This window comes from Sorex fumeus, unplaced genomic scaffold (genome assembly GCF_029834395.1).
Source record: "Sorex fumeus unplaced genomic scaffold, SorFum_2.1 ptg000039l, whole genome shotgun sequence".
Taxonomy (NCBI): Eukaryota; Metazoa; Chordata; class Mammalia; order Eulipotyphla; family Soricidae; genus Sorex; species Sorex fumeus.
Window position 1 is genome coordinate 31,373,712 of NW_026606096.1, and position 27,262 is coordinate 31,400,973.

Here is a 27,262-nt window from a genome sequence, read left to right on the forward strand (position 1 = left end):
GCCTCTGCCATGGTCCTCCTCGGCAGGGCGGTTCTCTTCTGCTTTCCAGGAAACTTTCCGTCTCACTGAGGGATCAGTGCCCTGACCGGCTGGTTCCTTCCAGAAAGTGCCCACGCACCTGGCCACCGTGGACGGACACTCAGAGCTGCTGCTACTCCCTCTCCGCCAGGGCAGGGGAGAGACAGGAAACCAAGGGCCCCAGTGAGTGGGGGGCTGCCGTCCCCCACCCCGCAACCCCCCATGACCACACGCAGCAAATAGCAAATGAGAGGTTTATTTCGTGGACAGAGATTGGGGGGGCGGGGCAAGAAGGCAGTGTCTGGACAACAGCACGCAGGTGAGGGGCCCCCAGAAGCCCGTGACGCATCCAGGCAGTGAGTGTGGGGGCGGGGCTGGGGGTGGGGCTTCAGGGAGAAGCCCCCCCCCACATAGGCTGCACTCTGGGATCAGGCCGCCGGATATGGGATACCGAGGCCCACCAGCATACCTCATTCACAGAAGCCGAGGGCACCCCGAGGAAACTGAGAAAACATGGGCATCTTTCTGATCCCTGGGCCAGACCATTCCAAATCACAGGCGTCAAGGGCTCCACCAGTGCCCAGTCCCTTCTGTCCATCCTGACGGTGGCTTCCCGCTCCCCAGAGTCCCCCCCAGTGGTTGGGGAGTGCCATCCTCTGGCCCCGCCTCTGCCAGTCCCCCCCACCCTCCCCTGCACCCCCGGAGTGCCAATCCGTGCTGTGTGATGCCCACGTGTCCGAAGGGCAGTGAGGCCCATTCCTGGGCAAGAGAGGAGGCCACGGCCACCCTCCCCTCCGCCGGGTGCCAGGGTCCATGCGGGGTCCTCACGTTGCAGGGGTTACAGCAGCTTGACGTAGTTCTGTGGAATCAGCCCCCTCCTGCCGTTCAGCGTGCCTTCAAGCCAGCCAGGCTCCCGGGAGCTTTGCACTGGAAGGGAAGAGTGGCCACGTTGGCTGAGCATGCCCCAAGCAGACACAGGTGCGAGCTGAGAACTCAGCTGACAGGGGTCCTCCCTCACGCTGTTGCTGAAGCCCCAGACACAGCTGGGGTTGTGTGTGGCCGGCTGGGTCCTGGCCACCCTCAGCTCGCTCACCCGTGCCCGTCGAGAAGGACCAGGGAGGGGAGTGATAGCACAGCGGGTAGGGCGTTTGCCTTGCACACGGCTGACCCAGGTTCGATTCCCAGCATCCTATATGGTCCCCTGAGCATTGCCAGGGATAATTCCTGAGTGCAGTGGCAAGAGTAACCCCTGTGCATCGCCAGGTGTGACCCAAAAAGCAAAAGAAAAGAAAAGAAAATGAGGACCAGGGAGGTCAAGGGACAGGCAAGGTGCGGACAGAGCTGGACACAGCAGCCCAGAGCTTCAGCGCCCGGCAGAACAAACCCGGCGCAACGGGAGCCCCAGCGCTTTTTAATAGCAGAGACGCCTACAAACCATGGTCTGGCTCATCTGGCTCCTGTCGATCGGCCTTTCCCCTCACCCACACCAGCAAAACCACACTGGGCTGAGTTTCTGTGCCTCTGCTTATGAAAAGGGGTCGCCCATCCCGTGGGGTCCTCATCCTCACACGTGATGGCTCTGGGGTCTGTAACCCCCCATCTGGCTGAAGCACTTAGGAGTAGTGGCCAGAAGTTTTGGAAAGCAAGGCTGGAAGTCAGACGCGTTTCTTCACTCCACGTGGCGCCAACTCCCGGACAGCCAAGGAAAGGAGGGAAGAGCCGAGAGGGAGAAGCAGGAGGAGGAGGATGAGAGCAACGCGGAGGGTGTAAGATCCCCCCGCCCCAGGACGCAGCTCCTGGGCACCCCAAAAACAGGCCCTCTCCTGACCCTCCCCCCAGCATCCATATGGTCCCCTGAGCACTACCAGGGATAATTCCTGAGTCCAGTGCCCCACCCCGACACTCACCGTCCTCAAAAATTGCCCCGATTTCAAACGATAACTCCGAGCTGTGTTCGGCTTCGCACGGGTACACGGCTCGCGCCTTGCGGTTGCTGGTGCTGGGAGGGACGAGAGACACAGGCGACGATGCAGTGAGAAACTGCGGGCACCCCACCTCGGCCTCCCGGTTCCCCAACCTCATTCCTCGGTCACTCGTGGGTCAGTGCCTTCCCTTCCTTCCCACCCCTGAAAAAAAAAAAGGAACAGGGAAGCAAACACCCTGAACAAAGCACGTAGCTCCCGGGCGAGTGACTAACTTCAAGTCTACTTCTGCTCTGGGGGGCCTCTGGGGGTGAGGGGGGTCAGCATCCCCAGACTCGCTGCCAATACCTCATCTCTGCCCAGTGGATGTGGCGCCAGTCCATCTTGAAGCACCCCCAGGGTTCCCCAGGGCCACCCAGGTCATCTCACAGGACCAGGGTCTGCACAAGGCCCGGCTCAGTGACTTTGGTAATGCCCCACCCCATCTATGCCGCCAGCTAGAATTCGTGCCACTGCAAGGCACCTGGTGTTCTAACGTGGGTCTTAATCTAGACACCCCTTACACTCCTCCACCATCCCCCAACACAGTGGGCTCTGAGCCTCACTTGCCATGCAGGGAAAGAGCCGCCAGGGAAGGGCAGAGCCCGGGCCACGGAGCAGATGCACCAGGAGGCAGCGTGCCACGGCCCGGGAGGCAGAGAGCAGCCCCTGCCACGGCCAAGGGCACCTTGCTCAAAAGAAGGGCACGTGTTGGGCAGGTATTAGAACACTCGCCTGGCCCTTGGGTGGAGCCCGGTTCAAATCCCCAACCCACATCTGGCTCCCCCAAGCATCACTGAGGGCTACCCTCTGACCCCACTCTATTCCCCACGCCCCGGCCCCCCAAAAAGGAAAGAGAACATTACACACAAGGAGTGCGACACCACTTGCTGGTTTTCAAACTACCAGCTGCAAACACAACCAGCCCCAATTGCACGAGCAGTGCTGAGGCCTGTCTCCCAGAGCGCCAACGGGGAAACTGAGGCTCGCTCAGAGACCAGGTGATGACTGGAGATGCTGCAGAGCACCGGCGCACCCTAGTGGGAAGCGCATGCTGCACCCCTGCCACCTACCCTTCCGGGGGCTTCTCTGCAGGGAATGGTGAAGCCTTGGGTGGAGGCGGCGATGTGACTGGGCCACTGCCGGGCGTGCTCGGGGACTGCGGGTTCAGCCACTGGACCATGGACGAGCGGCTCTGGCCTGGCCTACGGGTGCAAGTGGGGAGGATGAAATGAAGGAGAGAAAGGCCACCAACACCAAGAGTGTGTGTGTGTAACACCCTGGTGGGCTCTGCCCACATGCGGTCCCCTCTCTCCTAACCAGCAGAAGGGGCCACACTGTCCGGGCCCAGCCTTTCCCCCCAACCAGAACACGGAATCGGTTCACCAAGCAGGACCCCAGGCCCCCCGAGGGCCCAATGCCAGGCCTGGACCCCTCAGACAGCAATGCTGACAGCTAATAAGAAAAGTCGCGGACTCTGCAGGCATGCTCGCCGCCAGGAATGCCGAAGATTTCACACTGGCCTGGGAACATTTACAGTTCTCCCCTGTCATCTGAAAGGGCTGCCAGGGAATCTAGGCTCCTCTAGAGGGGAGCAAAGGCGAGGGGTTTTTTTTCTTCTATTTTTTTTTTCAGTTACAAAGTTAATTCCTGAGCATTGCTGGGTGTGACCCAAAAACAAAATTGAAAATGAAAAGAAAGTGACTTTCCAGAATTTTCTGAAAAAAGAGTACAAAGCAGTATCTATGTTTCAATTAAAAAATAAGTAAATGAATACTTTTTTGGAGCAAAAGCACGCGGGTACGGTGTTTGCCTTGCATGTGGCCAACCCGGCCTACCCAGGTTCAATTCCTCCGCCCCTCTCGGAGAGCCCAGCAAGCTACTGAGAGTATCTCGCCCGCACGGCGAAGCCTGGCAAGCTCCCCGTGACGTATTCGATATGCCAAACACAGTAACAAGTGTCACAATGGAGACATTACTGGGCCCGCTTGAGCAAATTGATGAACAACAGGAGGACAGTGACAGTGACAGTTATTCATGACTGGGTTTCAGTCATACAATGTTCCAAGACCTGTTCCTTCACCAGTGCACAGTCCCCACCACCAATGTCCCCAGTTTCCCTCCCACCATAACCCCCTCCCCAAACACCTCCCCCAACTCAGTCTCTATGCCAAGCATGCTCGCTCTCTCACTTACTATCCCTCTCCCTCTCTCTCTTCCCCCTCCCTTTCCCTCCTCACTCCCCCCCTCTTTCTCCCTCCCTCCCCCCCCCTTTCCTTCTGAGCATCATGGTGTTTGCAATACAGGCCTTGGAAGGTTACCATATATATATACCAATACAGGTGACTACATATATATATATATATATATATATATATATATACACATGTCTGTTTCCCTACTTGCAGCACCCAGTTCTTGTCCAGAGTGCTCATTCCCTACCAACACTGTCATTGTGGTAGGGAATGAGCACTGTCACTCTTCAAAGATGAGCGCATATAAGGGAACACTCGTGAACAGGCAAAACTGTCTGAGGACCCCCATAATTCCTAAAGTTTATCACTGTAACAAACTTAAAGTAGAAAGGTCAGAATCTCAGAGGCGCCCCTCAACCCCAAGGAGCACTCAATAGGCCGGCGTCGCTCGGATGGAATGCTTCCCCTCGGACCCTGATACCAGAGGCTCGCGGCTAAGCCAGGGAGCACTGACTTGGAAGCACAGAGCTGAACACTTGCCTCTCACTCACTCCATCTTCAAGTAAGAAACGCTTTCCACGGTTGCTAACCCCAGGTGCTCCTCAACCTGAGTTTGCGGCCACAGTCACCCTTATCCACGAAAACCAGTGTCCACGAGCAGCTGCCAAGTCCTTGCCCATCCCTGGGCCCTGCCATGGGTTCCCTCCTAGTACTGTGTCTGTCCACTTCCGGGAGCTCCCAGGCACTTCCCCCCCTCCACTTCCTTTCTCCTGATGAGGTCACGGCTGCTGCAGGTACCACCACCTCCTCCAGGGCAACCTGGCTAGGCCCAGCCCCATCCCCTCTCAACCTGTTCTATCAGCTGCCCCTACCCACCCACCTGGAATGAGTGAACCCCTGGGGCTCGCTGCTATGTCCCCGCTCACTCTCCTCAGACTCCTCTCTACACCCCCGACCCCCAGGCTCTTGGAAGTTTCCCTCCCCTAGCGGGCCTCTCCCCAGTCACTATATCCCCGCCGCATGACGCTATCGCTTCAAAGGCAGACTGGCAGAAGTCGACTAACTGGTGCAGTCCGGAGATGGTTTCAGCTCTTGCTCCTACTTTGGGGGCGGGATCCAGGCTTGAGCTGCTCTTTTCCAAACACCACACTTGTGGAACCAAGCAACACCTGAGCGACCGATTCAAACGCACACGCGAGAACTCTGCCCTGCATGACTGACTTGAGAGATATTTAGTACGCACAGGTTTCCTCTGCCAGGATCACGAACAGTGGGCAGGCTGGGGGCGGGAGCGAGCGTGAGGAGGAGGATGAGTAGGGAATACCTTTTCCAAAGCATCATTCTCCAAACAACTTACGTACAATTCCCCTATCCCGCCATTCATTTAAAAGTCATAAAACCTATTTCACTGCAAGCAAAGAAACCTATAAATCTCAAAATGAGCCGCAGCCTCAGCCAGAAGAGTCACTTGATTCTTGAGCAGAAAATGAACCTTCAGTGGTATCTGACTAATCAGCCCAGGAGACGAATGAACAGGTGACATGCTGACAGGGAATTTAAGACTGCACTTAGCCCAACAATTGCCATTCTCTCTTGGGGCCGTTATTCAAGGTGCTTCGAGGGCGGTTGGGATGGGGAATGAGATGTTTTGCCACACCCCGTCACCTCTTTCTTGACATCAATAGCCAAGCAAATAAATAATGGCGGTCCACTCACACAGAGGGAGGACAACTACAGAGGAAGATAAAGTAACAGTGTAGGTATATTTATAAGGCTCTTTAAAAATATAGGTCATAAATTTTATAGATATTACCTATTTGATCTTCATCTCTTCTCTCTCTCTCTCTCTCTCTCTCTCTCTCTCTCTCTCTCTCTCTCCTTTTAATATGGCTTTTGTTTTTCATCAAGGGAAAATCCACCTTTTGGAAAGTGAAGCTCTTGCTGGAACAGGAGAGGCAACCAGGCCTGGCCCCACACTCGGCTTCCTCCCCCAAACAGGGAGCTGAAATCATCCATGACTCAAGCTCTAGCCTTTCTGTTATGTTTGTCTCCAGTGTGCTTCTACTGTCCTTCAGGATAAAAAAAAAAATGTGTGTAAAGTTTTGTAATATTTACTAAGTCCAGGGCCAGAAAGATAGAACAGTGGGTAGGGAACTTGCTTTGTACATGGACCAAACCCAACAGGGTTTGGTCCCACATGGTCCCTTATGGTGCTCCAAGCACCACCAGGAGTGATCCCTGAGCACAGAGCCAGGAGTCACTCCTAAGCATGGCTGTGTGTGACTCAAAACCATATATATACATATATATATACATATACACGTATCTATGTATATTTATAAGAACTATGCTAAAACAGATATGCTAAAAGAGAATAGGAATGGAAATAATTTTAATTTACTGCAGTTTAACATGGATCCATGGTAAATTTTAACAATAAATGTTCAAAGTAATAAAATTAGAATAATTAAGCCACCTTTCAAGGTCTACCGTTGCTAAATTTACTTTTGGTGTTAATTGCCTCTCTTGGTAGAATCTCAAGTTCAAAAATTATTTTGGAAACTAAGTTTGGACGTAGTATCTACTGCTAATATCACCACCAGTTAGCCTATTTGTAATATTTTGAGAAATCTGCAAACTATCTTGCAGAGAGGCTGAACCATGCAATATGCCCACCAACAATGAACGAGAATTATGTCTTCACCACATCCTGATGGCACTTACTGGTACTAATCCTTTTCATATGGAATCCATATCTCATTGTCATTTTACTTGGATTTCTCTAAAAATCAGTGGTGAACATATTTTCATGTGCCTATTGGTCAACTCTATGTCTCTGAGGATGTCTATTCAACTCCTCTCATTTTTTTTATTTTGTTTGATTTTTTTCGCTATTTACCTTTTTTTTTCTTTAATGTAGGAGTACTGCTATTTATTCAGCCATTGATTAAGCTGATTGAGTTGGGCATGAACTCCACATTACTTTTTTAATTTTTTTAATTGAGTATCTGTGAGATACACCATTACTGCTATTGACCTTTGAGAGTGATTAATATAGGGTGGATATCAACCCTTTGTTTGACATTTAGTGAGCAATGAAAGTGAATCTTAACATGATCTATTCCCTACCTTTTAGAATGCAGGGGTGGCGGGAAGTTTAGACTTACTGACAGCTGTTTTGGTATTGCTGTTAGTGGGGGAGGGTAGAAGAAGGGGGCCACATAGAGGTCTGTGTGGATGCTGGGGATTGAACCAGGGCCTGCATCTCGTAAACCATATTCTCAGTCCAAGGATCAATTTTGTTTCATGATTCTAGGGGTGGGGCAAAGCTGCCCAGAGAGAACAGCTCTTTCTACCTCCTCCTGCAATCACAGTGAATCTAGACCAACATGTGAATCCATCTACAGAGGCATTTCTCAGCTGAGGGCTTTATGAACTCCTGTAGACCACCAGGATATTCCAAGATGGCCACAGAGGAAAACTGTAAATGGGGGGGCCACAGGAGGGAAAGAGGGTCAGAAGGCAGCTATTGGTTGAGAAACACTGATGTACACCATGGCTGTCCTAAAAGCCTCGTGAACAAAACTTTCACATCAAAGGACTGAGGAGAGTGGTTCACGCTCACCACAAAAGCCAACCCAGAGGGACCAATAGGCTCAGGAGGATAGACTTCCACAGTGTGGCGTTTTACCCTGGGGAGCAGGGAGGCCTGCACTGAATACCCAGAACCCCAATCCTATAGTTTCCACCCTGGCATGGGAGGTAAAACACGACCGGACATAAGTAGGGACCGTGGGAGGGAGACTGGCAGGTGCCATCTTGGAGCTCAATTCCATGGTAACGGACCCTGAAAGTGAACCAAGAAGTATGTCCCAAGGACAACCAGCTGAGCTGGCTGAGGTGGAGAGAAATGTTCACGGCCCCAGCCTGCAGGTCTACACTGACTGCTGGTCAGCAAGGCCCTGAGGTGACTACCACTCCCCTCCCCCAACACCCAGCACCCCCTAGGAGGCAGGACTGCTCACTGGTGGATGCCAGCCCCCTCTCCACTCTGCACTGGGCTTCTTGGGCGCTGTGACACAGCCCGGGCCTGTGACTGGGCACTGTCCATCCTTCACCTGGGTGCTCCGGAGCATCAAACATCAGAACCTTGACCATACACACCAAAGGGTCAAGAAGAAAACCTGGAAAAAACTCCCTGTGGGGCAGCTCAAAGCCACGGTTCTCCCGATGCTTGTTAAAATATCCATGGAAGTCATGACATTAAAAGACAGAAAATCTTTTGAGGACAACTCCAATCAGAAAGTACAGCACTGTGAACAGTTTTTGTTTGTTTGTTTGTTTTAATTCAATAGAGTCTCAACCATAGAATGGAAGAAGCAAAAAAAAAAAAAGTCAATCAGTAGAACTTGGAGATAAAGTCATGGAAAAACATCCAAAATTACAAGAAAAAGAAAAAATTCAAATAATGAAGATAACAGGAGCTACATGGGACACCATCAAGAAGGAGAACACTCTCGTCACAGGACTTCTGGAAGAAGCAAGAATCATTTCAAAAGATTAATAGCTGAGAACTTCCCCAAATGTACAGACCTGGGAACTGGACACCCAGATCTAAGAAGCTTCAAGTCTTCTAAACATAATAAACCCAAGTGGGCACACACCGAGATACATAATTAAAATGGCAAAAGTCAAAGATAAAGAGAGAAGCCTGATTAGCAGCGTGGGAGGAAGTGGTGGGCTAAGCCATAAGCAGGGGACAAAGGCACAGAAAATACACACACACACACACACACACACACACACACACACAAATACATATCATATAAAATGAGGAGAGAATTCTCTCCTTAAAAAAACTAACACTCCTTGCTGTTAAAAAAATAATTATTATTATTTCAGGGAGCAATAGTACAGCAGGTAGCACACTTGCCTTATAGGCAGCTGATCCAGGTTCAATCCCCTGCATCCCATATGGTCCCCCAAGCACTGCCAGGAATAATTCCTGAATGCAGAGCCAGGGGTAACCCCTAAGCATCACTGGGTATGGTTAAAAAAATCTATTTCAGGAAATGACCCTCTCATTTTCACAATGGGAAAAAAAATCTCAAAACCCAAAATAAACACCAAAATGATGAAACCAGAGTACAGTGTGTGTTCCCTTTCCAGAGCTTAGCTTTAAGAAATGGAAGAAATCAGCAGTATAGGCTGTTTCTGATTCAAAGGGAGGGGGGGCCTCATCTTCTCCGAATACAGACTAGATGCTCTGTGCATATTAAAAACTTTTTGGCAGCGATAGAACACAAACATTTCAGAAGTAGAGGCGGGGAGGCAGGCCCTAAGTGTTAAGCTCCAAAGACCACTGCTGTCACCCCACACCCCACCTCCAGCAGCTTGTCTGGCAGGCCCACAAGCCCCCAATTCCAGGATCCAGGAGCACTTTTGCCTCCTTCAGAGTACAGAGACGACCCAGCAGGGAAGAGAAATCACTGCTCTCACGTGAACTGACTCCAATTCCCCTTCAGTACCAGGAATTAAACGAGGTCAGCTGCAGCGTACAAGGCAGGAACCTTAAATCCTGAACTCTCTCCAGTCCTGATACTTCTTAAAAGAGACTTCCTTGGGCTGATCCCCTGAGCACTGCTGGGTGTGGCTCCCATGCCAGGATTTTGTCCATGGCAGGCAACCTAAAAGTGGCTGCATCCTATCAAGCGACTACACCATCGTTTACAATGGAGGAAAAACCTGTTTAGAGAAAACTGCTTTATTGGCACAAAAATATATATGACATTGAACACTGCAAACACCTTGACCTATGATGTAATGTCCTCCGAGGAACTGAGCTAGCAATTCTTCACTGCCAATGAACCTCCCCACCATTTTACTGAGGGTGCAGGTAAGTAATAGCTCCAGATTGACTGACCGTAATGACTGATACCCACAAGTCGTCAACACCAGCAGAAACTCCAGCAATCCAATTCCGCTGGATGGTTTTCTACCTGTCACAGGCTACTGCAGTATTTACACCTGGCCTCGATCCGAATCCCAGTCGCTCTAGGTTTTCCCTCTGCAAATTTGCTGCCCTTGGCCTGGGGTCATGAGCATTTCTGGACGACAGAGCGAGTGGGGCTTCGGGAGACCCACATCCATTTGAACTCTGTCTGTCAGGACAGCATAGTCTTGGTGATAACCTGGATAAAACCCAGGCAGCCCCACAATGGCTGCTTTGAAGATCTCTGAGATGATCCTCATGGCCCCAGCCAGCAACTATGGTTCAAAGGGAACAGGGTGCTTCATTGGCATCTACTCAGATCCCGCTGAATCCAACTCCACAGGGTACCGGAGGATTTGAGTTGATGGCTGGTAAACAGGGGGCAGACTGAAACATGAAGAAATGTAAAAATGTGGGGCTGGAGCGACAGCACAGTGGGTAGGGTGTTTGCCTTGCATGCGGCCGACCCGGGTTCGATCCCCGGCATCCCATATGGTCCCCTGAGCATCGCCAGGAGTAACTCCTGAATGCAAAGCCAGGAGTAACCTCTGAGCATCGCTGAATATGACCCAAAAAGCAATAAAATAAAATAATTAAATAAAAAAAGCAATGCGGAAACGCACCCCAGCGAAACAAAGGAAAATGCTGTAAGATAAAAATAGTGGATGAGTCCTGTGACTTTCTCAAGGAAAAGCTCTTCGTCTTTTTAGGGAAAGAGCAAGAGGAAGGAGGATCTGAAACCAACCAGAGAGGCCTGAGAGACACAAGATGACAGAAGGAAGTGATAGCTGCTAAAGGGAAGCATTTTCATAAATACAGAAGCGCCACAATGGGAAGTAAATTATTTATGGATAAATTATTTAGTCTATCACTAAAAAGTTCAAAGGAAAGTTAAGGCCCAATTCCAATCACCAAGAAGTGTACAACCAGAGAGACAGAACTGGGGTTACGGAGTTTAGCTGGGGCCAATCTACATTTAATCCCCAGCACTCCAGGGTCCCCCAGAACTGCTGGTGTGCACTCCCCCACCACTAGGAAATTTTATGACCTATTCTAGAAAGAGGGAAAGAAGCTGGTGTTTCACCGCAAAGTTGTAGACCATCCCCAGGCGGGGCCAATGGAGGTGAGCTGAGCGCTCAGGAATGGGACAGGCAGACTTGTGGGAGGCAGGAAATATGGCTTCCTTCTTGTGGCCTCCACCGTGAGCAGATGAACGGAGTCAACTGCCTGGTAACCGGGAGCAGCTTCCCACCAGATGTGCTGTCTAGAGACCCCACCTCGTGACTTTCAGCCTCAGAACTACAAGCAATACCTGATGTACTTCCTTTATCATCATCATCAATCATCATCATCATTATTATTTTGGGAGTCATTTCTGGGCCACATCAGTGATGTTCAGGATTCCTTCTGACTCTGCACCCAGGAATATCTCTGGGTGTGCTCAGGGGACCATATGGAATGACAGGGATGGTACCCGGGTCAGCCATATGCAAGGCAAACACCCCACCCGCTTGTACTGTTGTTCCAGACCCAACAGTTGTCATCATTTCTAAGCCACTTAAAAGTATTTTAATCACAGCAGCACATGCAGCATTAAAGTCAACTGGATGGACGGACAGATACAATGGCTGCCAGACAGATATGGCACTAATTACCTATCTGCATGCAGAGATCACTGAAGTATCAAATAAGAAGGGTAACTGTTAACTGCAGCCGAAGACCTCCAGAACCAGCCACAGCCACGCTGAGACTACTCTCCGCATGCATGAAGGAACTGACACGGGAACCCAGGCATGGGGTCCTGGGGCTAAGATCTCCAAGCCTGCTCAGGTCGGGACTGGGCCTCCTCCACCCAGATCCCCCATCTTCCAGTAGCTAGGCGTTACACCCATCAACTGCCCCCGGCACCGTGTTATCTCATCAACCGCCAAGACCCAGGGACTATAAAACCCAGCTCCCCGAAGCACGCGACCACTCAACATCTCATTATCTAGTTCTTACTCTGGAGAACCCGGCCGGCTACCGAAAACATCCTGCCCACACAGCAGAGTCTGGCAAATTCCCTGTGGCGTACTCAATATGCCAAAAATCATTAACAATGATGGGTCTCATTCTCCCGACCCTGAAAGAGCCTTGAATATGGCACTTTCTAAAATCTCATGGTCTAAGATGAAGGAGACATTACTGGTGCCTGCTCAAGGAAATCGATGAACAACAGGATGATTATGATCATGATTGTGAACTGTTAAATGATCCTCAAAGGTGGCTTCCAAACATCAAGTGGTAGGTGTGAGGACCCAAAATGCCACAGAATTCTCCCAGAGACTGGGCTACCGGGATTGGAGTCCTGACTCAAATTCCATCCTGGAGACACATCAGGAGCAAGGAAAGGAGGGGAGTCTATTCCAAATAGGGACTCACAACGCACATACAGGATATAGGAAACCAGCAAATGCCATCCTAAAAGACCTTTCTTTCATTGCCCCTTATGGCTCTCTGCAGGCAGTCTGGGTTCAACCAACACCATAGCAAGGGGCTGGGAGGTGGAGTGGGCAGGGTTCGTGGTCTGTCTCCCGGTTTCCCTATCAGCACCTGGGATTATTTAGGAAATGCATTATCAAGCTCCCCCCAGAAATTTAAGTGGCTCTGTGAGCCTGGCAGTCTGAGTTCATTAGTTCAACAGGGTAACCCTGATGGTATGTTTGCAGAGTCTGCCAAATGCGATGGCCAATCTGGACTGACGTACACCCACAAGTGAATCCTTTCCAGAAAAGACAGGAAACATTCTATAGAATGGTAAATTTTAACCATAAGTCTAGAGAACAGTGCCAATCTGCAGGTGTGGACCATCTGAACATCACGGGTGTCCTGCTTCAGGCTGGCCTGTCTGTGGGCCCGTATGCGGACAGGAGCCAGTCTGCAGATGTTAAAAAAAAAAAAAAGTCAAAGACACTGCTAGGCTACTTAAGACAGAAAGAGATGGATTTTCTCCAATGCATGAGCAAAGAAACAAATCGACTTTTCAAAGCAGGGGAAAGTCCCGACCGAGTGTTCCAGGAAGGTTCCTTTCCAGACTGACTTCCACACCCGCCTCCCATTCTGCTCTCTCAAGGCTGACATTTTAAAATTTGTATGAATAGGAAGGTGGGGAATTCACTCCCCACTTGATTTATGACCGAGAATATCAGGCGGGACGTGCTGTGAATTGAGCAATGACTGCAGCATGCTCAGAATGCCGCCTGGCTGCAGAGCTGCCCCGCCGGTGACGCATGCTCACTCAACACTCATCAGAGAAGAGGTTCTGCTTTAAGTAAAGAAGAAAGCAGCCAAAATTCCAGCCCCAGAGCATGCAGGATGACAGGTGACCATTCCTATGGAACCTGTTATTGCTGCTTATTGGACCAGAGCAAAACCATACTTCTAGAAAAGGTAATAGTTAAAGGCGGGAGGGGAGGGAGGGGTGGGAAATGCAACTTAAATTCACACAACCAGATAAAAATATACATATAAGGGACCAGAGGGACCAGAGCAATAGTTCAGCACATAGAGCGTTTTCGTCTTATACACAGCAACCCGGGTTCAATCCGCGGCACCTCATATGGTCCTCCAAGTACTTCCAGGAGTAATTCCTGGGGGTGGAGTTAGGAGTAACCCCTGAACATCACCAAAAAGCTCCCCCCAAAAATAAATATATGACTATTGGGACAGGGAGTTGGGATTGCCATTTGCAAAACTCTATCTCCTTGTGTTTCACTCTTATTTTTGGTGAGGTTTTGTCAAAGACTAGGGGTCACCCCCATATCTTAGCATACCAAATTTCTCCCTGTCTCCTTTAATACTTAATAAGTTCATAAACATTTCATGTGAATTCAGCGATAACTATAAAAAATCAAGTAATGTGAGGATCATTTTTCCATTCCATTTAATGCCCCAAGAATGCCCAAGTCATATTGGATGACATCATTATCTTATTTCAGGCAACCCCAATTCTTTGAAATACTTAAATATTTTTATAAAAATACATAGATTAATATGCACACATATATGCATACACATATGTATTAGGGCCAGGGAAACAGGTCAAAGGGCTGGAATAGGAATACATGCTTTGGAGGCAGAAGCGCCAGGTTCAATCCCAGGAACCATCTGATCCCTGCGAGAGCACACAGCTGGATGTGGTGATGTCGCCCCCAAACAGAATGAAACAAGAACAATCCTCTCCATGTATAAGTTCTTCAATGAGTAAGAGAGAACACCCAGAGACCTCCAGGCTGTAGCCTACACGTGGGGGTGCCCCATGGGTGACACATCAAGGTGACCACCAGCAGAGCTGATGGCCACCTCTTTGCCTGAATTGCACCAAAAGCACCCTGCAGAGATCCGGCCAGAAAGACAAGCCCGACCCCTGCTATTCTGTTCGCATCGTCTTTGTCCCTAATACCATGCAATTGAATCACTCAGATTTGGTCTTGGCCTGACCATCAACCAAACCGAGATGAGAAAGTCTGGCCTGGCACCCCTCAACTGTCAATCCCACAGGGTGCCCTGGGACAGAGGGAAAGCCTAGCAACTCCCCAGACTCAAGGACTACTCTGCAGCTCCCCAAACTCCATGGAAGACAGTTCGAAGAGTTAGGAGCACTCAGGAGAAGACAGCCAGGGAGGACGAGAACCAATTTCCTCAGTGCACCCTCAAACGGCCACCAGCCCACCTGGAGAGATCGGAGACTGTCCCGTCCACCCCCAGGCAGGGCTTCTGCCTGGTCCCCATAAGCAGAGGGCTGTGTCCCGGCATAGGACACTGGCCCCCGCGGGCTCTGGGCCCCCTCCCTGTGCCCCAAACGGAAGTACCCTTACTTACGTGGCGGATGCCCAGTCCCCGGGGCCAGCCCCATCCGTGAGAAGGTGGTTCTTGTCTGATCCGGGGGTCCCAAGGATGGAGGCGGCGGTCGTGGGGGATGGGGAGGAGAGTGAGTCCAGGCTGCTGGTGAAGGCGTCATCCTTGGAAGGGTTAGGGCTGTCGCCTAGGGAGGAGAAAAGATATCACTCTGAGATGCAGAAGGCCACTGTGACCCCCACCACTGCCTGACTACTCAAGTTCTACCCAATTCACATTCACAGTTCCACCTGCCTATTCGAACTCTACTTTTCCCCCTTCCTTTTTACCCAGGGGGTGGGGAAAGGTGCTTCCAAGCAGTGCTCAGGGACCTCTTCGGGGACCTGCCAGTGACTCTTGGCCAACTGGTGGTTCAGAGGAGGTGCCCATCAATTTGGTGCTGGGAAGCCTCCATCGCTGCATCTGACAACCCGAGGGCCATGTAGTGCCAGGGTTGAAACCCGTGCAGGTGGGGCATGAGCCCTAACCACTGTCCCATCTCCAAGGCCCCGCATAGCCTCGCTTTAAAGTCTTCACCGTGGGTTTCTTTCTACAAGCCAGAGACACTTAAAACAAGTGGCAGGTAACACAGAGTGAGGCACATCTCTCCCTACAAGAAAAAGAAGCATGGAAACCAGATAGGATGGCAGAGGAAAATCTCCGAGGCTGGCCACGATGGTTCCCTGAAGCCAGAGCGGAGAGGGGGCAAATCCAGGAACTCAGCACAGCGGCACGACTAACTCACTGAGACTCGCCTGTTCCCGGCTCATCCCCTGACAGGTCCCAATGTCACCACCCGCCACCACTTGGTGCCTAATAAACTAAACACCCCTAGGAGGACTTTGTATTCTGAGTGGGTGTCTTGGGTTACTGTTTGATAGCCCCGCCTATCACAATCCCAGGTAGAAAAAGTTCCACTTCCTGGTGACCATGATGAAGGACAAACCAAGTGTCAGCCCCACAGGAAAACGGCTGCTGGCTGGGCGTGTTCCAAGGGGACGAGCTGAAGAGACATGGGGAGGCCCGTTGGCATCTGTCCTGGCCTGGCACAGTGAGATTTTATGGCCCAGCTGTTCCCTCTAGTCTTCCCGCACCCACCAGGATCACCACCGGGGGTGGGGGTGGGGGGGAAGGGGAGGAGACCCGCCCAGCTCTCCAGTCCCCCAATAATGCACGTCTTCCTGAATCACTTGCACTGTGGGGGTGCTGCAGACAGACTGCCCGGCCAAGAGGCTCTGACTCAGCACTGACAGTGGTGGTGACGGGCACCAAAGTCGCCACCAACGCTCCTGCGAGCAGCAGATACAGCCCGGCACGTCCATCCCTTGGGCCATGAACAGCTCTGAGCGGGAGAAGCCTTTCCCATCCCTACTCCCTGGGTCCTACATGACAGCACAAGGGAACACCCGGGACAGCAAGGGCCCTGCCCGCAGAGAACCATCTCAGTTGGATTTTGAGGTGACAGAACCAACAGCAGACCCTGAGTCAATAAGATCACGTAACGTTCGCCTTGAAAGTGGACTGGAGGTGGGGTGAGAGCTATAGTACATCGCAGGATGCGCGCCTGCACATGGCTGACCTAGGTTTGGCCCCTGGCACCCATACGGTCCCCCAAAAGCCCCACCAGGAGTGAGATTTTATGAGCCAGATGTGACCCAAAACCCAACGGGGGTTGGAGGGGAGAATCAAAAAAAAGAAAACTGACTGTACAAAGGGGCAGGGGGAGGAGCCAGAGATAGTAGTGGGAGGTAGGATGAGGGATTTCTGGAGTGGGAAAGGAAAGGTCTGAGGAGAGAAAACCAGGTGGATCCATATGGAAGGTTCCAGAAGGCAGAAGTGTGCTAAGCGTTTCCATTTGAGACTACACTGGGGAGAGGTGTGGGGGGGGTGGAAGGGGTACTACGGGGGTGGGGTAAGGAAGCCATCTCTGATCTCCCACTGTGTCCTGTCACCCAGGGCACTCAACAACCCCCAATGACTTCTCTGTCACCGATCTCCCTTCTGCTGCCTTTTACTTTAGCTAATAGAGCACTGGGGTCCCAATTAATAGGGCTAATTTGGCATGCAAGGATCGAGCTCCTCTGAGGGCTACCAGCTTGTCCTTTGGTGCCTTTTGCTCTGGGGCACAGTCCTTTCAGAAGCAGAGGCTCCACCCCGCCTTTCGCCTAGGCCTGGTTCTCTCAAATGCACCCCATCTTTTCTGCGCATGAGCCTGAGACAAGGGGGCAGGAGCTCCAGCTTTCCCAGGGCCCCTTAGAGGTGCCTGTTACCAGGCACAAGGAAAGGTCTGGAAGGCAGACGGTCTCTACGGCCATCCCAGCACAGTCTCAAGTAAACGCCTGGACCTTTACCTGCACAACAGCGGCCAAGTGGGGCTTGGCAAGAAGCCGCTGTCTCTGCTGAGCTCTGAGGCAGAAGAGGACGCCATTCCCCCGTCAGCCAGATGCAAGCGGCTTTCTGGCTTCAGGAGGCTGGATCCCGGCCCTCAGTTCTCTGGGCCACGTTCCCTGTCTGCAGTGCAGGGCATGAAACAGCAAAAGCAGCAGCGTCTCAGGCCAGCTCATCCCCAGCTCCCTCCTCTGAGGAGAAGCCAGTCAATGAGAAGCAGCAGCTTTGGCGAACTGGAGAGCCCGGGCTCAGGTTACCTCAGAGGCTGCCTGAGATACTCCTCCTCACTGGGTCCCCTGCCCAGGGAGACTGACGCAGCACTAACGGCCATTCAACAACACATTCAATCACCTTCTATTAGGAGAATCTCTCTTCCTTCCAGTTAAACAGCGGTAACTTAAACCTTCGAGTGAAAAGAATATTCTAGAAAGGAGTCTGCTGTCACAAAACTGACCAGAGCGCTACTTCACCCTATTTCCCACATTGCCAAAACTCCTTTCCCCTTCACTGTTCAGGAACAAACCTATCTACTCCAGCAGCACTAAACTCCAGGAGACGCAAGTGCCAGACACGTAACCACGAAACCCTCCATCGCTGGAAACGTTCAACAACTGCTTTTGAAGCGGCATGAAAATGATGAAACTTGAAGAAGTTCTACATTCAACCGTTTCTAAAAGATGCATTTTTTTTTTGAGTCCAACAAGACGAATTTGTACTTGAGAATTTAAGTCAGATTCTCTCGTTACTTCTCACCTTTCTCCTCTTCTGGGTGTCACGCAAGCTCTTAGGTGTTACCCCGTAACAGGCACCTGCAGACAGACACATCACCTCAGCCTAACAAGGTGGCTCGGCAGGTGAATGCCAGCAGGGCTGGAGGGCTTCTGTGATGAGCTCGGAGGTAAGAAGCTCACGGGAAACAGAGGGGCTGCCACTGAGGCCAACACGTGGCTCTTGCCACATCCTACCTCACGGGCACCTTCTCCTACAAAGCCCCTCTCCTGCCTCTTCCAGTCTTTCTCCACAATTCAAAACACAGTCCGGTTTGCAGGCACTGCCCACTCCTGGGCTCCCAGCTCTGCGTTTCCGTGAGGCCGTTCTGGACGGCAGAGGTTAGGCCCTGGATCTTTGGGAAATCTTCCCGATGGTGGGGCGGGGGAGGGGGGTGTGGATGGTGGGAAGCTTCCTCTGGGAAGTATCAGGAAGACAGAAAGGAGCAAAAGAAGAATACCTACGAAAGATGAAGTTACAAAACTTGCTTATGGTCATGGAGAGTATCATGCTAAGTGAAATGAGTCAGAAAGAGAGGGATAGACATAGAAGGACTGCGCTCATTTGTAGAGTATAAAATAACATAATATGAGATTGACACCCAAGGACAGTATTCACAAGGTCCAGGAAGATTGCTCCATAGTTGGAAGCCTGTCTCATGAGTAAAGGGGAGAAGGCAGCTGGAATAGAGAAGGGATCACTAAGTTAATGATGGTTGGAGGGGTTGCTCGGGATGGGAGATGTGTGCTGAAAGTAGATAAAGGACCAAACATGATAGCCTCTCAGTATCTGTATTGCAAACCACAATGCCAAAAAGTAGAGAGAGAGTATGGGGGAAATGGTCTGCAATAGAGGCAGGGGGAGAGTTGGAAAGGGGTGGGGTGGGGGGTATACTGGGGATATTGATGGTGGAGAATGTGCACTGTTGGAGGGAAGGGTGTTCGATCATTGTATGACTGAAACTCAAACATGAAAGTTTTGTAATTGTATCTCACGGTGAGGAAGGAAGGAAGGAAGGAAGGAAGGAAGGAAGGAAGGAAGGAAGGAAGGAAGGAAGGAAGGAGAGAAGGAAGGAGGGAAGGAAGGAGGGAGGGAGGGAGGGAGGGAGGGAGGAAGGAAGGAAGGAAGGAAGGAAGGAAGGAAGGAAGGAAGGAACTTTACAGAGCTCCAAGTTCTGTTCCAGTGTCCCGTGACCAGCCTTAAGTCACACACATCTCTAACCGCCCATTTTCTGCCCACAGGCCCCTACAGAGATGGAGCACCAGAGCCAGAATCACCCGGGCCTAGAGTCCGTCTCCACAGCAGGAGCCCACAACTAATGCAGGGCACGCAGCAGACATGTGCTGCAGGCAGGGGGAGCGCCTAGCCTTGACAAGTATTGGGGTACCAGGACCCCGGGGCCAAGGAGCTTCTCCACCCAGCCAGGGAGGCAGGAGGGAGAGTTGAGGGGGATCAGGCGGCAGCAGTTACAAACGTGGGCCACAACTTCCCAGTGCTGCAGGTAGATAGGTACCCGCCCCACCCCATAATATACTTTGGGGAAATTATAATAAAACTTAAGAAGAGATTTCCTAGTAGCTCAAAAGCATGAAGCCACATACAATGGCATACAAATCCTGCAATCACTGGGAAGGAGAAACTGAGGCACCACCCAGACATAGAAAACTCAAGACCCTACCCAGAGAAGAGTGGATCCCCCAGGAAAGCAGCAGCTACAGAAGCACCTATGAGATTATGAGAAGACCATCAACAGAGAAAGGGATGAGATTATAAAAGGTCCACAGTGCAAGGCTTTCCTATGGCAATGCCGCAATTCATTTTTTGTTCTGTTTTGTTTTGGGGTCTCACCCAGGGGTGCTTAGGGCTTACACCAGGCTCCTAGCTCAAGCATCACTCCTGGCAGGCTCAGGGGGACTCTATGGGGTGTCAGGAATTAAAACTGAGTCAGCTGCTGGTAAGACAAGCACCTTTCCCAATGTACTATATTTGACCGTCCCCAGATTAACTTGTATGTATGCAAGACTCCAGGAAAAACACCCATTTGGAAGAAGTGATAAAAGCTCCCCCCTAAAGCCATTCAGGGTCCCCCCTGGAGCACGGGCCTGGCTTGCTTGTCTCTCAGCCTCTGCTTACTTCCTCCGCTCTGGAGAAGCCCATGTTCTCTCCTGAATACGTATTTCCTCTCGTTCTCTCCCCTCACATCTTTCCAAGTAAACCTCAATAAAGTCTACCTTGCTTCACTACTTTGCCTCCTCCCGAAGTTCTTTTCTGTGAGGGAAAGACGATGACTAGGAACGCCTGTGCCAAGGTGAGGGCTGACTCATCTCTCCTGCAAAGAGCAATTTCCTGCTCCAGCCGGAGTCCACGGCTCCCGAGGAATCGGGTGGCAGGGGTCATCTCCCACCCTGTGCCCATCAAGGGGACTCCAGGTATAGCTTTGAAGGCTGCCACGTGGGGCTGGTGGGAAGTGACCTTCTGTGCCATGTAGGTGCTTACAGGAAATTTTACCAGTCCTGAGCCCAAGCACTGGTGGCCAAGAGGTGAAGCACTCCTCTCAAGTCCCCTCCCTCTCCCCCCCTTTACCGAGACACAGAAAACACCAGGAAAGAACTTCGGGGAAGGATCCTCACTATCCGGCACAGAAATATGCGTGAGGACAGGGGAGTCCAGAGCTGTATCAGGGGGTCTCTGACGGTCAAATACAGGCGTTGGGAAGTCGCTGCACAGATTCACCAGCAAAGGAACAAGAGCCACAGAACACATTCCAGAGAATTCCGGGGTCGCAGCCACTGGATCTCTGAATCGAATGCAGGGTGAGAAACATCGAGGAGGAGCCTCAAAAGCTCGGCCCAGGTAACCAGAGCGACGGTCAGACTGGTCAGGAGGATGGGCAGCCGAGAGGACAAGAGCGAGCGGGGACACCGTGTGTTTGTGGTATCAACATAAAACTGGGGCAGGGGGAGGGGGCACAAGTCAGGAATTCTGGGGGCTTGGGCTGTAAGGGTTTCTACACTTTACTTCAAATCCCGTGGGTAGAGCCTGAGTCAGCGGGTGAAGAGAAGGCAGAGGGGACAGAGAAAAGATGCCCACGGCAGACCTAGAGAGAAGCGGGCATCTCCTTAGAGCAGCCCTGGTGGTGGCCGCAGCCGAGTCGCCAGGACCTTAAACACAAAGAAAAGCAATTCCGCAAATACTCCATATTCCCCCCTGACATCGGTTTTCATCAAAACTGATTTCGAAAAAAGAAAGAAGCATGCAAGAGGGCATACCTTTCGTACCGGCTACTGAACTGGATAATTTAGAGGAATTTTTTCTACTTCAGCACTCATGAGCTTGGGGGTTGTTTGGGGTTCCTCTTGTTTTTTCCTTTTGTCTGTTTCTGGTCTGGGGGGGCACACCCTGTGGTGTTTACAGCTATTCCCAGTTCAGTGGTAGCTCCTGGCAATGCTGGGTGCATGGAGTGCCAAGGAGCAAGCCCAGGAAGCAAAGCACATGCAAAGCACTTGCAAAGCACATCCTCAGTTTGCTGAACTGCCGCCCTGGCCCACGAACAAGTGTATTATTTGCAGGAGAGGCTAAAACAAAATTCAAAGACAGGCAAGAAACTGGAGCAAGGAAAGGCAACAAGATACTGGTAATTAGGCCTGACCTCACCAGGCTGATGTTTAGCTCCTGTATTTCAATATACTGATGAACTGACTCCAATTACTTGGACCTCCTGGGCCTGATGAGGCCAAACTGTTGCCTCATCACACTCATTTGCGCGCTCACATTCTGGCCACCTCACCTCCGCAGACGTTGCTAGAAGGAACACGCCTTTCAGATTTCCCTTCTCTTCCATTCCCTCCCTCCTGGCCTTGCTCTCGGTTCAGCTTCTGAGCAGGGAAGAAATCACACAGGTTGGGGCTGGAGCGATAGCACAGCAGGTAGGGCGTTTGCCTTGCACGCGGTTGACCCGGGTTCGTTTCCCAGCACCCCATCTGGTCCCCCAAGCACTGCCAGAAGTAATTCCTGAGTGCATGAGCCAGGAGTAACCCCTGTGCATCGCGAGATGTGACCCAAAAAGAAAAAAAACAATTCCACAGGCTTCCTGTTAACCCCTTGCCTGCTGCCTTCCACATAATCAAAACATCTGAAACCAGAAAGGGGGGTTGTCAGACGTGGATTCCCTTGCAGCAAGAATATTCCTGCTCCCCTCTCTTAAACATCCTGGCTGATGTGTTAGCAGAAGAAAGGGGAATTAGAAGGAAACTGGCAAGAGAAAAGGAAAGAGAATCGACCTTGCTGATTGACCAAGGTTCTCCCCAGTGGCCTGGGTTTGTGCTCCAAGAACAGGAAAACAAGCCGGTTCTCGAGAGTGTGCTGGACACCAGTCCTCTGGGATCCCATCCTGCCTCTCCACACTCCCTAACACTCCACACAGAAACACCAGGGTCGAAGCAGTCTACTGAGAAGAGTACTGAGAACTGAGAACAGAACCTCTAAAGATTCTGAGACATGTTCTACTACGAACATCTAAAGCTCCTCAGATAATACAGGAAAAAGGCCAGTCTGGAAACTTCCCACTGAGCTTGCAAAGAAAGGGACCGGCCATACAGGGGGAGTACAGGGGTTAAGGCGCACGCTTCGAATGCAGCTGACCCACATTCAATCCCCTACACCACACGGGCCCTGAGCATCCCTGCTCTGGAGTGCCCCACAGAGCAGGCAGAGCTCAGGGCTGACTCCTGGTGGGGATGCAGTAACATATGCAGTGTTGGGGATCAAAGAGGTTGACTGCAGGCAAATAAGCACCTTAATTCCTGCACCATTTTCTTCCTAGAACTTTAAAAAAAAAATAGAAATGAAATGGTACAGCTGTGCCCAAAGATCTGCTGCCCGTGTCTGTGAGAGAGAACGGGTGGGCTCCCTGTCAGCAGTCAGCGGAGACACAAGGAAGTCTCCTGGCTCCCACGGCCAGCCCAACTAGGGGGCAGTAAAATGATCAATGTCCCTGCAACAACATACCTCCGTGTTTCCACAACGTACCCACCACACACCAGCATCCCTACCACAACTCACCTACCACACACCTGCATCCCCACTATAACACAACTACCATACACTTATGTCCCTATTCCAACACACCTACCACACATCATGCAGGTATGGCACAGGACTAGAATCAGGCCCTCCAGCTAGAGCGGGGGTCTGGGATGGACCCCCCACAACAAGGAGAAATCTACAGGGAAGGTCCACATTTGCCAACATGCAGTCCCAGGAAAAGAAACTGGGAGAAAGAAGGACTGAAGGAAATAGTATCCATTCCCCAAAATGAAAGGGAATTTCAAAGACTTCAGGCTAAAGGATCCAGACTGCCAAAAGGAGAGACAAGTACTGCAGACATAAAACATTATTAGGAAACTTAGGAATACCAAATACCAAATGAAAAACATGGTCTAATAAATTGATCACACACACACACACACACACACACACACACACACACACACACACACACCCCAGACAGGTATAAGAAGTTCAGCAACACACAACAATACTTACATAATAGTTTTAAGTATTAAAAGAATTTTCAGGATGGAAGTGTAAATTTACACTGCCAAGCTGAGGTTGAGGAAATGGCTCAAAAGGCCAGAAGTCATACTTTGCATGTGGATCCCTAAGCTCAATTCCCACGCCACAGGGACCTTTGAGCACCAGTGGGAAAGCATGGGGGAGAGTGACGGGGGTGTGTGGAACAGCACCACGGGGTGTGGCCCCCCCTTACAAAGCAAACTTGATATAAAGACTGTCAATGAATGAACTGCCACACTGGTATTCAAATGTGAGGGCGTAATAAACATATTATCAGACATGGAAATACCCGAGGTTGGTCACATAAAGAAATCTAGACCAATACTTAAAAGAAAATTTCCAAGTATTTAACTAAAAAAAGTACTTGATTCTGAGCCAATCTTTTATTTTTTGTTAATATCTTAAAATAACAAACAAACTAGGACCAATGAAAAGCTGAAAACATAGCCAAAAATGATCTAGAACCAAAATTCTGATAGTAATACGTCTGATATGAGAGCCAGGGCATAATAAGAATACAGTGTTTTATTAATATAGGGATAGAGAGAAATAGTTTAAATGTAAAAGAAATCTATAGACTAAACAAACTAAATTTTAAAATCAGGGTAACCACCTTTAAAAACAGCAACCGATATCACTAGGAGCCACAGAAAAATGTTTTTGAAAATAAAGCCAAAAACTTTTCAAATGCATTAAATAAAAATTATAGAATGACAGAAATCCCAATACAACGGTGTTACATTAATCTATGCCAATTATAAAGAGCAACTGAACATAAAAAAATGCTCCACATCGCTAGCAATCAGGGAGATGCAAATCAAAACAACAATAAGATATCATCTCACACCACAGAGACTGGCACACATTCAAAAGAACAAAAGCAACCAGTGCTGGTGTGGAAGTGGGGAAAAAGGGACATTCTTTCACTGTTGGTGGGAATACCCACTAGTCCAGCCTCTCTGCAAAACAATATGGACAGTCCTTCAAAAACCAGAAATTGAACTTCCATATGACCCTGTAATACGACTTCTGGGAATATATCCCAAGGATGCAAAAAAGCACAGTAGGAATGACATCTGTACCTATATGTCCATTGCAGCACTGTTCACAGTAGCCAAAATCTGGAAACAACGCAAGTGCCCTAGGAACAGATGACTGGTTAAAGAAACTTGGTACATCTACACAATGGAATACTATGCAGCTGTCAGGAGAGATGAAGTCATGAACTCTGATTATAAATGGATAGACATAGAGAGTATCATGCTAAGTGAAGTGAGTCAGAAAGAGAGAAATGGACATAGAAAGACTGTGCTTATTTGTGCAGTAAAAAAAAATAATAATATGAGGCTGACACTTAAGGATAGTAGACACACGGAACAGGAAGATCGCTCCATAGCTGGAAGCCTGCCTGATGAGCAAAGGGGAGAAGGCAGCTGGAATAGAGAAGGGATCACTAAAAAAATGATGGCTTGAGGAACCGGTCGGGATGGGAGATGTGTGCAGAAAGTAGGTAAAGGACCAAACATGATAATCTCTCAGTGTCTGTATTGCAAATCATAATGCCCAAAAGTAGAGAGAGAATATGGGGAATATTGTCTGCCATGGAGGCAGGTGGAGGGTGGGAAAAGGGGGGTATACCAGGGATATTGGTGGTGAGGAATGTGCACTGGTGGAGGAATGGGTGTTTGATCACTGTGTGATTGTAACCCAAACATGAAAGCTTGTAACTATCTCACAGTGATTCAATAAATTTTAAAAAAAAAAAAGAGCAACTGAAAATATATTTCTTAAATCTAACATTGTACTATCAGAAATACACTTAAAAAAAACAAATGTTGAAAAATAAATAGATGAAGGATTTACTAGGAAAATATAAACTAGAAAAAAAAATAAAAACTACATGATAAATGAGGAAGACCATGTATATGACCCTTTTATTTCATACAAAGGGATAAGACAACCGAATGATAATGACACGCCTCCAACATCAAACACAACAGTAAGGAAATAGGAAAAACTGACAATTTTCATCAGAGACCCAAACAGGCCTCTCAGGAACAGCTCAGGGAGGGAAAAGAACAAAGCAGAGATATCTATAATTACTGATGCAAATCTGATCTAGTCTGCATACAAACACCTTGCAATAAGCAGAAGTTCTTTCCAGAAAAGAGAGCGTATCCGAAGGAAGCCTAAAATCTTAAGAAATTGAAAAGGATAAATATTGCGTATACTCTTTTTCTCACACAAAAGCAGAATACTTAGAACTTAATGAATGGAGGAATATATTTTATGAGTTCCACATACTTATAAATCACAGTATACTTACAAATCACAGTAAGAAAATATTGTGTAAATTAAGAATTGTGGAAGTATTTCACATAAAACTTTGCAAAGCATGGCAAAATGCTATTAAAAATACTTCACAGCTCTAAGATATTGATGAGAAAACAAAAAAGACTGGAACATCTTTATGCCATAATGAACTAGAAATGTATCTCTAATCCCGACAGAACTCCGAAATCACAGGAGAAATTGGTTAAAAGACATGATTTGACATAAATCATAGAGAGGAATAAATCTCCCAGATCAGCATAATCTATATCATTGTTCATGGTAGCACCAACAAAATTAGGTAACCTCGCCAGCAGGAGGCAAAGCCACCATCATATATAATACATATCCCTATGTGCCTGAAGTCATTCTGCCATCCTGTACTTTTAATCTTTTAAGCAGGGCTGCCTGACAAATATGAAAACACTGTCAGAGAGAGAGATGCACTCCCACAGTCACTGAAGCATGATTTACAGTAGCTCAGAGTTGGCAACTTCCTAAGCATCCACTGCAGATAACTAAGTAAAGATGACGTGTATGCATGTATGTATACACCCAACAGATTATGGGGGCTGGAGCAATAGCACAATGGGTAGGGTGTTTGTCTTGCACGCGGCTGACCTGGGTTCGATTTCCAGCATCCCATATGGTCCCTCAAGCACCACTAGGAGTGATTCCTGAGTGCAGAGTCAGGAGTAACCCCTGAGCATCGGCTAGGTGTGACCCAAAAAGAAAAAAAAACCATAAAACAGAATACATTTAGCTAAAACACAATATAAAATTCTGCTATTGTCAACAGCATGAACAAACCTAGGAGTATTATGCTAAATGAAAGCAAAGCGAGAAAGACCAACATTCTATGATTTGACTCACAGTACACAAACAAAAATAAAGTGTGTTTTTTTTAAAGAGTTGTCAAGACTGTAAGGCCAAATTAGTGTTTTCAAAAAAGAAGGGAGAAAATGAAATTGATTGTGTGAAGAACAGAGTTAAACTTTCTATGCTGAATATACAATGTACGAATGTTTATTTATAATGATACACAACTGAAAACTCAGAATACAAAACTATTAGTTTAAAAAAAAAAACTGAATACTCTGGGAATCCTACCCAGTGATGCCTGGGGTACATGGTGGGAAAAACGATAGTATAATTAAATA

The 27,262-nt window shown here is 49.4% G+C and overlaps 1 protein-coding gene across 1 annotated transcript in view; it reads right to left on the reverse strand.

The window, feature by feature from the left end:
• Positions 1-291: 291 nt before the first annotated feature.
• The window catches only part of ARHGAP10 (Rho GTPase activating protein 10), a 219,264-nt gene continuing 192,293 nt past the window's right edge, over positions 292-27,262 (reverse strand). Inside the window, exons 20-23 of the mRNA XM_056118966.1 lie at positions 15,027-15,189; positions 3,053-3,184; positions 1,926-2,017; positions 292-945 (exon numbers count right to left, since the gene is read on the reverse strand). Coding sequence (XP_055974941.1) covers positions 857-945; positions 1,926-2,017; positions 3,053-3,184; positions 15,027-15,189 — 476 coding nt within the window. The 3' untranslated portion in view covers positions 292-856. The remainder of the gene's footprint in view (positions 946-1,925; positions 2,018-3,052; positions 3,185-15,026; positions 15,190-27,262) is intronic.